Genomic DNA, 14237 nt, shown 5'->3' with positions numbered 1-14237 from the left:
TCTTTATCATCCAGTCATAGGTAGCACAGATACAGAGGGGAGAACTAGAATCTAGGTGGGAAATTAGGCCCGGAAATTACACCAATACACCAAACTGTAAATAGGTTTTACTCCCAAAAGAGATGGTTCGGCAACTTTGGCTATGAGTTTTGAGACTTCATAACTCTTTTCTTTGTTTTATTTCTAACATATTCATATGCATTTTAAAGTTGGGTTTTATATTATACGCGCCATCAAAATCCTGTAAGCACCATTCAGTGACATGTAAATGAGATAGTCGATGACGTCCCTCACTATTTCTTTTGTTTTTTTATTGTTTGAATTATACAATATTTCAATTTTTTCAATTTGACAATAATGACCAACTTGACTAAGCCACAAGATGTTACAACAATGGTAATTCCACATATCCACGAAGGAATGATGCGATGTCATCCGGATGTCATATTCATGGAGAAAGAAGCTTAAAATTTTTCAGATTTTGGCCTGTTTTCGTGCCATATCCTAATTTGAAGACGAGTTTCTGGAGCGTGAAGACAATACAAACGGATCTTGCCCTTGCCCGTGCGTGATAACAAATTGAATTGCTGAATTGATCTCGCATTATTTTCTTTTTAACGCTGAGTATTGATTACCTCGTACGGGGTCCCATTGTACCCCTCGAATCCTTCCGATACCCTTCATTCTTCCACAACAAAAAGTTTTTTGCTTTGACGTCATCGATCGGTGTACACATGCGCAAATCGAAGCAGGAGAGAAAGTTGACGATTGATCACGTTCACAGCCGTAAAGATTCTAACTTTAATTCTGGATTTATAACACAACTACAGCCTTAAAATATTGTGTGTAGTTTAAGAGATGGGTAAAAAGAATAAGGTGGAGGATGGAGAAAAGCTGACAGACGAAGAAGATTCTAAATATGGTGAGTTTATTCAAAATCTGAGCGAGGAGTGTCGGCCAGTTTCACTTTTTTATGCGCCCGTCCTAGGCGGTTGCTAGTATCGCAGCGTCCTATGCTACCCCAGAGGGTTCGGCTTGCAATGCTCGCAGCGCTCCGGTGGGTATTTAGCAGAGCGGTGTGAACTCCCACTTTGGTCCCAATGCTTGGAAAAAAGAATATGTCAACTGTGTGTTGTGTCTGAGGCTTATGCAAAATTAATTTAATATGTTTTACATTGTAATAGGTCTAGATCTATATCTTAAGATAGTTTATATAATTTATTCAAGCCCGAGGTACCTCTGTCAATGTTCTTCAAAACAAATTTTTGAAAACTAATGTACGGTATTATAGTGTAAGTCAGTGTAAGTATTCAGGATTTAGGACTTGCTTGAAACTATTTAATTGATGACCCATTAAATTGTGGTTCACCAAATTGTTTATGACATTATGAATTGATTTTGGGCATACGTGTGCATGTGATTACTTTCTTCAATTTTTTTTAACTGCCTGAAATATTTATTATTGATCTAATATTTTTTTTCAAGGAAGGTGATTTTGTTTTGTAGTAAAGCATGCGAGAAAAGGAAATGGGAATATGGCATCAGTTTGCTTCAACTTAAAATTGCAAAACTCTATGGCCCTTATTCTGAACTCGGGTTTAAATTAAACCCTGGTTTAAATTAAACCCTGGTTTAAAGTTGTGGTTTAACTATAGAGAGCCAATTGGGGCACAAATCCCTAACAGTACACAAATCGTCCAAACCCACACATGCATGTGAAATTGTTACGTTTATAACTGAGGACAAGTTCTAAGAAGATGCAGAGGGGCAAATAAGTCTTCTATACTTTATGCCCAACATCAAGGTAAATCAAGGTAAATACACATCTAATTTATTAACTTATATGACACTCAAATTGTCTGGGAATGATAACTGAAGTATTTTTCATCATTATGAAAGCAAAAGGAAGCAAAATAGAAAACATTAGAAACATACAATATAAATGGAATGAGAATTTTTGGCTCCCCATAATTTTAGCTCAGACTTAGACCATGGTCTAATTAAAACCTGACTACGGGCCTATATTTCAATAATTTTTTTTTATTTAGTGAAATTATCAATATTTTCCTTTTTAATAGCTTCATTATACATGTTATGATGTTTATTCATTTTTTTTGTACTTATTGTACCATTGGATAGAGATGACTGGTCAAAGCTTAAAGTACACAAATACATACTTTCTTCCTTTTTTTGGATAGTTTTGAATACCTTTTTTCTACATTAAATTATGATTTAGCAAAGCTGGCAATTTCTCCCATTCTTTGTATTCGTATTTTTATGCACTCCATAATTGTACATTTATTGGTACTGTTTTGTTAATAGCTGTTATCCATCTGACAGCAAGATTTTGCTTAATCTCAAGATTCTAGCTTGATAAGCCAGCCTTCTTTAGAATTGATCTGAAAATTCAAGAAACTCCATTTTCCTTTAACCTTTGCCCCATTGTCTGTTTAAGCATAGAACGTACATGTATGTTACTGCACAGCTTGTGCTCCTTTATAGATAGTGTTGGATGATGTGGTACAACAAATGAATTATTCTAAACCATTACTATATCTGTATATCAACCGTATATTAGTACAAAGTGCTAAAATATGATGCCAATTTTTTTAAATCAAATTTTTAGTGAAGTCCAAAGTTTTATAAGTATATGTTTCTCATCATAAACCTGCTAATAATATTTACTTTGAACTATAAACATTGTATGTTAAAAGTATAAAAGTCATCATACCTGTAAACTTTAGTTACAAACTCAGTAAAGCAGCCAATGTGACTTGCCCTTTATAGTTGCGCTGCATATTGTATGCCATTTATTCACTTTTGTGTACTGTATCTTTTCAATCATCAAGGGATCAAAACATTTCCAGTTTAGTGTTTCATGGCAGGATGATCTTCATTGTATAGGGCTTGAAGTGACACAGTTTGTCTCTTATTAAAACCTATGCCTGATGCCCAATGAAGAGGCAGTTCTAGAGTGTAGAAGGGGGGGGGTTACAGTACCTCTTTAATTTTCCAAGTAGATAACATGAAGAATGAGGGGAGAGAAAGGAGCAGGCATATACATGTGTTTTTTTTGGGGGGGGTGGGATGAAACCAAAATGATAAAAATTCACTCTAGCAATTGCTTGAAAATAGGTGGCTTAAAAGAACCTTTAAAGCCAGAGGAGTATTCCAGGAGAAATATAATTGTGATGAATATAGGGATTGAAAATGTTAAAAGTAAGTGAATTTGAAAGTTAGTTTAGAAACTGCCATCATGGTCTGAGTACATGTAATGAGTGAGCTGATGATGAAAGGATATATTCCTTGTAATAAGTTACAGTAATGATGAACTTACACACTATCGTAACTGTATTTTGATATTCTTGGAGCACACACACACACAAAAAAGAATTATAATATTGAAATGAAAAAAAAAATATCAGTAGGCCACCCAAAGAACATACTGTAGAACTGTTAAAAACATTGCCAAAATTCCATTATTTTTCCCCTTGACATGAATTTAAGTCACATGGTTAAGGTCAAAGGTCATCATTTAGAATCAATAAACTTTTAAAAGGTTGTGGGATCAACATTTAAAAACTTAACCAAAGGATAGATATTGTTTATTTTCAAGAAAATTTGAAATTATATGTATTTGTCCCTGGTAACAATTACATGTATGGTAAACACTTATCAGGTATCCAGAATTATGATTTAAATGTCAGGTCAGGAATGTCAGGTGTCTACCGTATAAGTCAAAGTTCACTAGAGTTTGAGATCTACATTTTACCACAGCCCCCCCCCCCAAAAAAAAAAAAAAAAAAAAAAAAAAAAGGAAAATCAATGAAACTTGTGTGAGATGGTTAATAGTGGATATCAAAATGAAATGAGGTCAATGAAGTTTTTAATAAAATTATTATTTGTTTCATTCATTTTTTTCATATCACATGAAGCTTATATATAAAGGAGTATAAATTTTTGGCAATTTAATGAGTAAAATTTCAGGACATTGGATGAAGATCAAAGGTCATGTAACATGAAATAAAATTATACAGTGCATGAATTTCATCTTATCTTTGGTGTATACATGTATATGTGACAAAGTTAATACTGATGCTATGATTCGTGTAACGCCGGCGAGGCTGCCAGGAGCATTCCACTTGCTATATTTTTTGTCACCCAATTTTGTTTTAATTTCCAGTGTTTGCTTGTTAAATGAACACTTGATACTCATTTTCAATAATTTGTCTGAAATGCACTTTAGTACCACATTCTGACAGTGATAAATTGCTAAAAAAAAGTAGATAAAAGACAATGTGTTTGATAATTTTGTACATACGTGTATATATTATGATTTCTATTTTATTCAATATTATGATTTCTATATTATTTAGGGAACTTACGGTATAACATTTACTTTGTGATTAAAAATGGCATGCATGTATTTCTTGAATCTCTGGCTATATGAATAATGGAAAGATAATAATTTTTACAATTATTTGATAATAAAGTTAAATTATAGAGTACCTGTAGGTTTGTACACTATTATCTGCCTATAATTTGCATAATAAATGGAAAATGGAGTAGCATATTGGTTAGACCAGTTGCATTAAGTCTGTATTATCATACATTTCTCATTACAGCCTACACTGTACATTACAGGTCTAGGTAATCTCATTATATGCCTCGGGAATTCATACACTATGCATCATTTCAGCTGACACTGCCTTCCATGTTTGCCAATTAATTGGCTTTCTCATAATAAGCCACGTTTGTCAGGATTGTGTGCTAATGATTGTGCAGCCTTGATGCGAAGCACTTTCATCTACATAATTAGCCTGTCATCTCCGTCAGCCCTTATTATATCAAATTTTAACTGTGATTTTTGTGATGCAAGAAAAGATAAAGATCAATTGGGTTGACTTCATATAGGCATTAAATTTACATTTATCTGTAGAATAGGTAATAAATTTCTTCCATTATTTACATGTACATGTATCCCCATCCCTGTAAATGTTTTTTCTTCCAATTATTATCATAAACCTGATGAGGAAAGAGAGGTGTGTTAGCCAGAAGCCTGTGATACACGTATGTCAGCGCATCATGATCTTTATTATTTATTTATTGCAGTGTGTTTGCATCATGAACTAGAAAAAAACAAATAATTTCTGATGCATTAATTCCTACTCTGTCTTCTTGCTTGATCCTAATTGCTATGCATTGCCAAGCACATGCCGTCAGCTTCCCCTATTCAGAACACAACCTGTTACTCTGTTGCTAAGCAACCCCAAGCTACTCTCACAATAGGTTCTTCCCCATACACAATGCCTATGATGGGACAGTGTCATTCAGCACGCTGGTATAGGCAGGCACTCAATGGCTGCTCATTGACTGGAACAAAATAAAGCCATGGGTTACACTGTAATATTTATCTCCATTTACTTCTGGTGCTGGGGGATAAGCAATGATTGGCTGAATGGAGCAGAGCTCCGATAGAAAATAGGGGAAATAAATAACCATGCATTGCATGTTATGTTTTGGCATAAAACAAGCCTGTGGTACATTAGAGATGTAAACCAGATAAAAGAGAGAAGAGAGAGAGAGAAACAGAGTGTGAGAGAAAAAAAATGTGAATATTGATATACTCGGGTAATACATACATATTACACAGCAAAGCAGTATATAGCATTGACTGCTGTTTCCCTGCTTGTGATAATCTATTGAGAGGTCATAGGGTATGAAAATATTGATATGAAATGCTTGTATTGTACATGTACAGTATAATATATGGTTAAAATGAAGAAAAAAATCATATTAAAGTTTTTGATGACAGTTTCAGATAGGTCATTTGAGAAATGTTACGTTTTTTTATTTAAATCATGTTTACTGCCCAGATAAATTCTTTTGTTAGACTCATTTGCCGGAACTCGCAATGGTTTTGAATCTACATGTACATGGTTTATGTTGTTTTCATACCATGTGGTATGAGCATATGAATCCACCATTTTCATTTTTAGATCCAAAGAAATAAAGCTGACATTAAAAATCTTGAAAATACAAAAGTAGAGCTCTGTGACACATCAATGCCAACAACAAAAAAACAATGGAAAGTAGGCCTATCTATCTAGCAAATAACAGTATATCACTAAAATATGGTTAATACATAGCTTGCAACATTGTGGGAAGAGTCTTGAGCCGATTGACTGTCATTTTCAGTGAGATAATGAAACATATCCTAAAAGTGACAGATCAGTGAGATCTCCTTAGGCTAAATATTTGTAATCTTATATGTCAAGATTATATCTGATATCCTGTCTAATTACGTACCATATAGACATATTTTTTTCACTTCTGTATGTACTTTTTATCTGGTTTCAACTGTACATGGTGATACAAAAATTGCCTATACATAAAGGTTGAGTCTAGACAAGAGAATACTTCTGGACTTGTGCACTTTCAAGTTGGAATATATATTTTTGTTAAATGATTCAGTCATGTGCATACGTGTTGTGGAATTTTTAAACATAAATATACAGGAATGGTATTGTATTGCTTTATAAATTGTTTCACATGCTTTTTTTTTTTCTTTCTCTCATTTTACTTTCTTTATTCCATTTGATATTTTTTTATTATTATATATCCCTCCCTCCCTCTTTCTTTTATCTTTAGAATAAATTCAATCATGATTTTCATTATACTTACAAATGTTCAGAACCTCTCATTTCATCGTTTATGTATTTTTTCAATGTTTAAAAAATATATATATATTAGTCCCTCTTTATTTTGCAAACTTACAGTTAATTCTTCTTTTCTTGTTCTACAATGACAGGCCATCCATCCAAATATGACCCAACATTTAAAGGACCAATAGAAAATAGGTAAGTAATACACTTTTCTTTTTGTTTCTTTATAATATAGTACTGTAATATAATGGGACAAAAATGGTTTGTTTTGGGGTAGGAAACTTGGATTTTCACCAGAAATTATTTTGAAATTTGTAGTTCATATGTTCAGGTCTCATTTTCATCCAGTGATTATACCCTCCCACTTCCAATGTACAATCTTTCACATGCGATATTTTAAAGCTTTGTGTATGTGTTGTCGCCATCCTTTTGTCATTAAATTGGAGGACAATGCAATCGCACATACTGGGATACATTTAGATACTACATATGGCTTCTTTAATCAAGTAGGGAAATGTAATTTAAAAATAAGAAATTTGAGACCTTGCTATGGATGATTGCAATTTTTTTTTTTTTTCGTTTTTGCATACAGTACTAATTGCTCTAATGCACTTTACAGTAAGCATGAAAAAAGGGCTTTGAAAAATAGTTCCTTCCCATTTTTCCCAGTTGCAAGGTTTTAGTGCAATAGCTAATTTGTAAAATGTAAATGATATGCATGTATTAGAATCGTCATTTGCATGGCAAGGAAAGTGACACTATTGTGATGAATGTGTAGTATTCTGATTAATTCCTATGATTTCAGGCAGTTTCACTAATATATATCTTTTTGTTTAAAAAAATCACATAGCACACATGGAATATAAAAAAATGTACACATGTACATGTATTTGCAATATATAATATAATGCTCAAATGACATACATTCTAAAAAAAAGACATTTTATTGAAAAGGGGTGCTGTATACAATGTACATGTAAAGTCTTACCAATTTCATATTTCCAAATCTATTGATGAATAAATGGTAGGCGTGTGCAATATATTTTTTTTCAAAGAAGTCTTTAATCATTCTCAAATCTAAAATGTACTACATTTGATCTAATGTTTAATATACATGTACTGAATACACAATTTAAATAAGCTTGATGTGCCAATATCATGCATTATACAGTGCATATCAAAAAAAAGTTTACACTTTGAAAAAGCCCTGGGAATTAAAAATTATACAAGATGTGGGTATTTTTTCCCCATATTATGTTGGGTTTGGGTCTCATCTATCCAATAAAAGTAAAAGTTTTGACAGAATGTTACACTTGAGTGAGCACTGTCCAATTTTGTAAAACTCGCAGAAATCTGTTTGCGCAAAAATGCTTGTTTTCACGCTGTGTCAAGGGGAAAGAGCAAAATCAAACTTACCCTGCGAAACATTTATTTCCCTTGCACTTTTAGTCAATAGAAATAAAATGGATAAATGTACATTCAAGCATTTTGTAACAATTTTGCCACCCAAATTGAAATTTCAACACTTAATAAGCACAACCTTTACCCTTTTTGTGCCAGCTGGATCTAAGGACATAACTAAATCTGAATAAAAGTTTATATCAGACATCTCCAGCATTGTTACACTAAATTTGTATCATTTAAAGTGGGTTTACATTTCATTTTTCCTTTAATACTTGTTTCTCCACACTTTTTCCAAGCTAATGACAATGATTAACAAAATGAAAATCAAGTCTAAGCAATTTCATGTAAATGACAGCTCAGTGTAAAGCAAATATCGTCGAGATGGCCTCGGTGTTTGGGGGAGTGGGGTGGGGCGCAATGCACTCTTCGAAGTGTTTTGGGCAAGGGAACAGACTAAAAAGATAAAGATATCTTCAAATCAATTTTATAAGCTAAATTCCACGTGTTCTTCATGATTAAGGTCTACTTTTATTCGCATAACTATTTCAAAGTTCTGCGCAAATCATTTTTCATGAGCTTTTCAAAAGTAAGTGGTGCTCACTCAAGCGGAAATATTTTTCGACAGTTATATCGTCATTTGCTTAATTGGATCTGTACCAATGTTAAAATGTGGAAAAATCTTCAGGATATTACAAGTGTATAAATTTACAGGATTTTTTCAAAGTGTAAACTTTTTTTGATACGCACTGTATAGATCCATCAAGATTATCATTTTTATCACATGTGCATATTTTGTTCTATCTTTATACTGATATTTCAATTTCTTTTGAAATAATGTAAATGATATAAATTCTTTTAATTAATCATCTAGTTAAAATGATATAATTTGCAATATTCAATCTTTACCCAAAGATATGGCCAGCTTAAAAGCGACTTTCCATTCACTTTCTATTTTCTTACAGGGGCTGTACTGATGTGATATGTTGTATTCTCTTCTTAGCATGTTTCGCTGGTCTGTTTGTGGTGGGTTACCTTGGTAAGTGCATGGTTGTTGTATTCATAATTTAGACTCAAAGCTTCGAAAAGATTAAAATCGTGCATGATAATCCGTTGAAGAAATGTTGAAAGATTGAAAAAACATATCCAACTTTAAGAAGAACCTAATTGAAAAGTGAATTGAAATGTCTCTGGGCAAAGGGGGGGGGGATAAAGGAGCAACAGTAGTTCTGATGGTGCATTTTATTTATTTCCCTATTCATTAAAGTAAACCCAACTATGATGACTGCAAAATTAAATTAAACTACCTGTAGGTTAATAGACCATAATTTTATGGATGTCTGTTCGAACAAAGAAAGATATATCAATCCTACAGTAAAAATTTATCTAAACAAATAAATTTGTTGTGAAATGAAAGAAAACATTGATTTAATTATGAGTTTCTTTTGGTTATGTATTTTCCATTTTTATTAATTAGGGAAGATGAAACCAATCATTCCTTAAATCTGGATTGAATTTGCAGTTAAACCCCAGTCAAATTCTGAGAATACAACTCATCGGCCCGTATTCTGAAGTCGGGTTTAAGTTAAACTCAGGTTTAAAGTTGTGGTTTAAGTATGGGAAGCCAAAAGTATAAAAATTTGTTACTAAGTTGTATGTTTCTTATGTTTACTGTGCTCTTTCCTGATTCACCGATGGTGAAGCCAATAATTTTTTATACTTCCTAGACAATTATGAATGATTTGAGAGCCAAATGAGCTGAAGTATGATATCTCTACTGTTAGTGATTTATGTGACAATTGGCTCGCCATACTTAAACCACAACTTTAAACCTGAGTTTAAGATAAACCCGACTTCAGAATACGGGCCATCGAGTCCTACATGTATGTAGGTGGGTCTATGACAAATGTGTATCATGCTTGACATCATGTTCCCCCTTTTCTTCTTCTTTCAGCTTGGACCCAGGGTAATCCTCTTACCCTCATCAAACCAACAGACACTCTGGGAAATATCTGTGGCTACTCAGATACAGTCACGTAAGTAGTGGTACCACAGGGTACACTGTTGGAACCATTTTGTTTTATTGCAAAGCAAACATATATATTGAACAAGCAATGTCCAGGGGCCCGTAACACAAAGCTTGGCAATCATCATAGAACATAGTTTTATGATTGATTGCTTTGGTTACAATGTAATATTAATCATGAAAATCATGTGTGTGATTAATCACTAACCATGATGTTACAGGACCCAAGTGAAATATTGTTATCCATTACCATATACTTTCAACTGAATTCATCACATTTAATGGTTTGTTAGGTACAATGTACGGGGGGGGGGGGGGGGGGGGGGTTATAGGAAAGTGAAAGTTGATGGATAATAATGTACATACATGTACAAGTGCACATGGAATGGTCATATCATCATGTATATCATCACTGAAAAGATGTGGAAAGTGAATCGATTATGAGTACACTTCATGAATAAATAACATTGCTGAGGAGATATTCTTCATCCTTTTTTTATTTATTTTTGTTTATTCTGAGATATGTTCTATTTTGATGGAAGTAAAGACTGTACATATCATTTTCAGATTGTTATACTTAATTATTATATAAAGATAAGTAGCCTATAATTGACAAAAAAAATATTCATTTATCTCTTTGCAACTGACGGTACTGTATTTATCCATTCCTAAACACTGAATCATTTGTATTGATTTCTTTTAAATAAAATGTTTTTTTGTTGAATACTAATCTATTACACAGGGACAAGCCATATTTGTACTTCTTCAATTTCCTTGATTGCCTGAGTTATTCCACTCTTCTCAACATCAAGTGTGCTACTACACAGGTAATGAAAATCTCTTGTTTATGTAAACTTTGTTATTCCTATTCCATTCTATGCTTCTATTCAATACCTCTTTCTTTGGGAAAAAATTTGAATTAGTAATTATTGTTGTTGCATTGTTCTGTTGTTATAGTTGTGGGTATTTGTTTGCAGCATATTAATATATCTGTAAAGCACATAGAAACGTTGGTCGGATGTATTAAAGCGCTATACAAAAGCTGAATTTTTTTTTTTTTTGGGGGGGGGTAGTGAGTTAGACATGTGATATCGTATTTTTTATGCAAATTTTATTTTGCACTTTTAAACCTTAAGCTACCAATATGCACTTGATTATTCCATTTATAGATCTGTGTGTCGTCATGTCCGAACTATACAGCGGCACCGTATACATCAGTAGCACTCAGCGTAGCCGATAATCTACCATTAGATGTATCTCTCATCAACTGGGATAACTTCATCTGTGACTATGACTTCGACCCTCAAGCAGAATACCTCCTTTCGGGTGGACAATACGTAAGTTGAGAACTCTTAAAACTTGAGGGTATTCATAAAATGCTTTGCAGCAAGTGCTTTTGCATGGTATTGTGGAAATCCGAGATTCCTGCATTGTAATTTACCTTACAAATTTAAAGCTGTGCATTATTTGTTTTACATAAAAGGTTGGCAGTATGAGTTTGCAGTGGAAAATTTGATAAACCCCCTCCGAATTTCCTTGGATTGCATAGACAAAGAGATCACGTCCGCTTTCTACTGTGGCACAAAAAAAGCCTTCTCACTGTATCAAGTGGTGCATTCAAAATGCACAGTGCTGATTCAAGAAATGCATGGCGGGGGGGGGGGTGTAAAAATGAATTAATGCATAAACACAGGACTTGCATGTGCAGTTGCTATTGGCTAGCTACATCGTTGAACCTGTGTTGTAAAGAGAACGTCAATAAATATCATATGACTTATGTCATGAGTGTCTGTAATACCCTGATTACAAACAGATCGTACATTATGTTTGTTTATTTTTTTGTAATTACAGGAAGGCTCAGATGGATTAGCCAAGATGTTTGAAGATGACAAGTGTGCATCATATGTGATACCACAATCTGCATGTAAGTTTTTAACATTGCCATCCTCACCATATCTGTACCTTCATGTAATGCTCCGGTGCTCTCTGCCTATCTCAGAATATATTTTGTATAAACTTTTGTTATACTTTGGTTGACCAATCTCTCAAGATCAATGCGTAGGAGTGACATCACATTAAGCGTGAACTTGCATGCAGGTATCGTGAAACGCTAGAATTGGATCATATGTAGTTTGCATAGAGGCTTTAAAGGACAAGTCCACCGTAAGAAAAAATTGATTTGAATAAAAAGAAAAATCCAACAAGCATAACACTGTAAATTCATCAAAATCGGATGTGAAATAAGAAAGTTAAGATATTTTAAAGCTTCGCTTAATTTTGCAAAAAAGTTAAATGCACATCATCTTGGTCGGTATGCAAATGAGGAGACTGATGACGTCATCCACTTACTATTTCTTTTGTATTTAATTATATGACATGTGAAATATTCTAATTTTCTCCTCATTGTCAACTGAAACAATGAATAATTCATCCCTGGATATGTGGAATTAGCATTGTTTAATGCTATATGGTTCAGTCAAGTTGGTCCTTATTGTCAATTCTGTAAAACATGAAATATAATTATGTATAATTAAAACAATTTAAAGACAAAAGAAATAGTGAGTGATGGACATCATCGACTGACTCATTTGCATGTCACTGAGTTGTGCATATCACTGTTTTGTTTAAAAAATAAGCGAAACTTTGAAATGCCATAACTTTCTTTTTTACATCCGATCTTGATGAAATTTTCCGTGTTGTGCTAATTTGATTTTTCTCTATTTATTCAAATCAACATCTTTCTGGGGTGGACTTGACCTTCAACCTAGGTTGGGGTTTATACCTTCTTTTGTTTAAACTTCTTTTGTGTATTTGGGAAATTGTATTTTAATATTGTATGAAAATCTGGAATCATTTCTTAAAAACAAAATTGTAGTTCAAAACACAAACTGATGAAAATAAAACATTTGACTTTTCTATTCAGATTTGGATCGGTGTATCCCATCTTTCCTTGTCAACTCTCTAAGCACTGTGACAGAAGTATTCTCAGAAGATGAATTCATTCTTACTGGATCAGGAGATAATAACAATATAACAGCAAGCAACGCTGGGGAACTCTTTGAAACGTAAGCTTACTTTACAACACTGTTTTCATCTCATCAAGATGTTAAGAAGCATCCATCTTTCATGTGTTTTGCATTATTGTTATCACTGATTTGTGAAAAAAGAAAAGAAAACAATCGCACTGTGGCTCAGCTTAAATATTTTATTGCATTATAAATATATGGCACTATGACATTTAATGTATTTTCTGTATATCTCATAATTACAGTAAAAACTATTACGTATCAAAAGTGTGTTGTTGATGATAATGGGTGTCCATCTTTGTATAGTTAACTTTACAGTACATGATTGAAAAGAATGAAAATAATGTTTAACATACCAATAACATACATGTACATGTAGGTTATTTATTAATGGCGCAAATTTCTTGTTATCTTTGTGTAGTTCTGTTAATCTGATCCTGGATGTATTCAATCTGATTGAAGTCATCTATCAAGACGTTGCATCTTCTTGGTATCTCATCTTGGCGTAAGTATAACATTATAGTAGGCTTGATTACTCAGCATCCATTATGCCACGTTTGTAGTTGGTCTACGGTCATCGTAGGATCATCATATGCTGCTAATCATATGATCTCCTTAGGGTGGTGTTCCACAATTATAATTTTCATACAGATTCACGATCATTAAGCATCAACTATTTTGTTTAGTGCAGGGCGAATTTTTTTTCTCAAAATCTAAGGATCATATCCCTTAAATACATCTTTGGGGCATCGTACGATTGGTACGTAATAGTCTTATGATCAACACACGGGCATTGTACAATATACTGGCATCGTGCAATCAGCAAAAGGGCATGTTATATTTAACATACATCCTTTGATGAATGCAAGAACATTGTATGATCTCCGAAGTCCCTCTGAATTGGCTTAGTCTTTTGACCCTCTGCAATGCCGAAAACAAGAAATTGTACGACAGCCGTAAATAATTCAAACCCAAAAATCATATCCTGCAGCCACCTGTAATGCCACCAAAAAATGTAGACTTATCCATTGTACAGTGATCGTAAATGAGGCATTATAATGCTGTTGGCAACCCCCTCCCTGTGGTTGGAAACAACCTCTTCCAGTACGCACTGGACCA

At 33.4% G+C, this 14237-nt stretch overlaps 1 protein-coding gene across 1 annotated transcript in view; it reads left to right on the top strand.

The window, feature by feature from the left end:
- The first annotated feature begins 730 nt into the window (after positions 1–730).
- LOC129277510 (choline transporter-like protein 2) overlaps positions 731–14237 on the top strand; it is a 30016-nt gene continuing 16509 nt past the window's right edge. Inside the window, exons 1-9 of the mRNA XM_064110660.1 lie at positions 731–922; positions 6812–6860; positions 9032–9105; positions 10021–10102; positions 10835–10919; positions 11262–11429; positions 11944–12016; positions 13016–13157; positions 13540–13623. Of these exons, the coding sequence (XP_063966730.1) occupies positions 859–922; positions 6812–6860; positions 9032–9105; positions 10021–10102; positions 10835–10919; positions 11262–11429; positions 11944–12016; positions 13016–13157; positions 13540–13623 (821 nt within the window). The 5' untranslated portion in view covers positions 731–858. The remainder of the gene's footprint in view (positions 923–6811; positions 6861–9031; positions 9106–10020; positions 10103–10834; positions 10920–11261; positions 11430–11943; positions 12017–13015; positions 13158–13539; positions 13624–14237) is intronic.

The sequence above is a fragment of the Lytechinus pictus genome, chromosome 15 (genome assembly GCF_037042905.1).
Source record: "Lytechinus pictus isolate F3 Inbred chromosome 15, Lp3.0, whole genome shotgun sequence".
In the NCBI taxonomy this organism is placed as follows: Eukaryota; Metazoa; Echinodermata; class Echinoidea; order Temnopleuroida; family Toxopneustidae; genus Lytechinus; species Lytechinus pictus.
The sequence above is the reverse complement of the archived record's forward strand: the minus strand, read 5'-3'. Positions and strand labels throughout refer to the sequence as shown.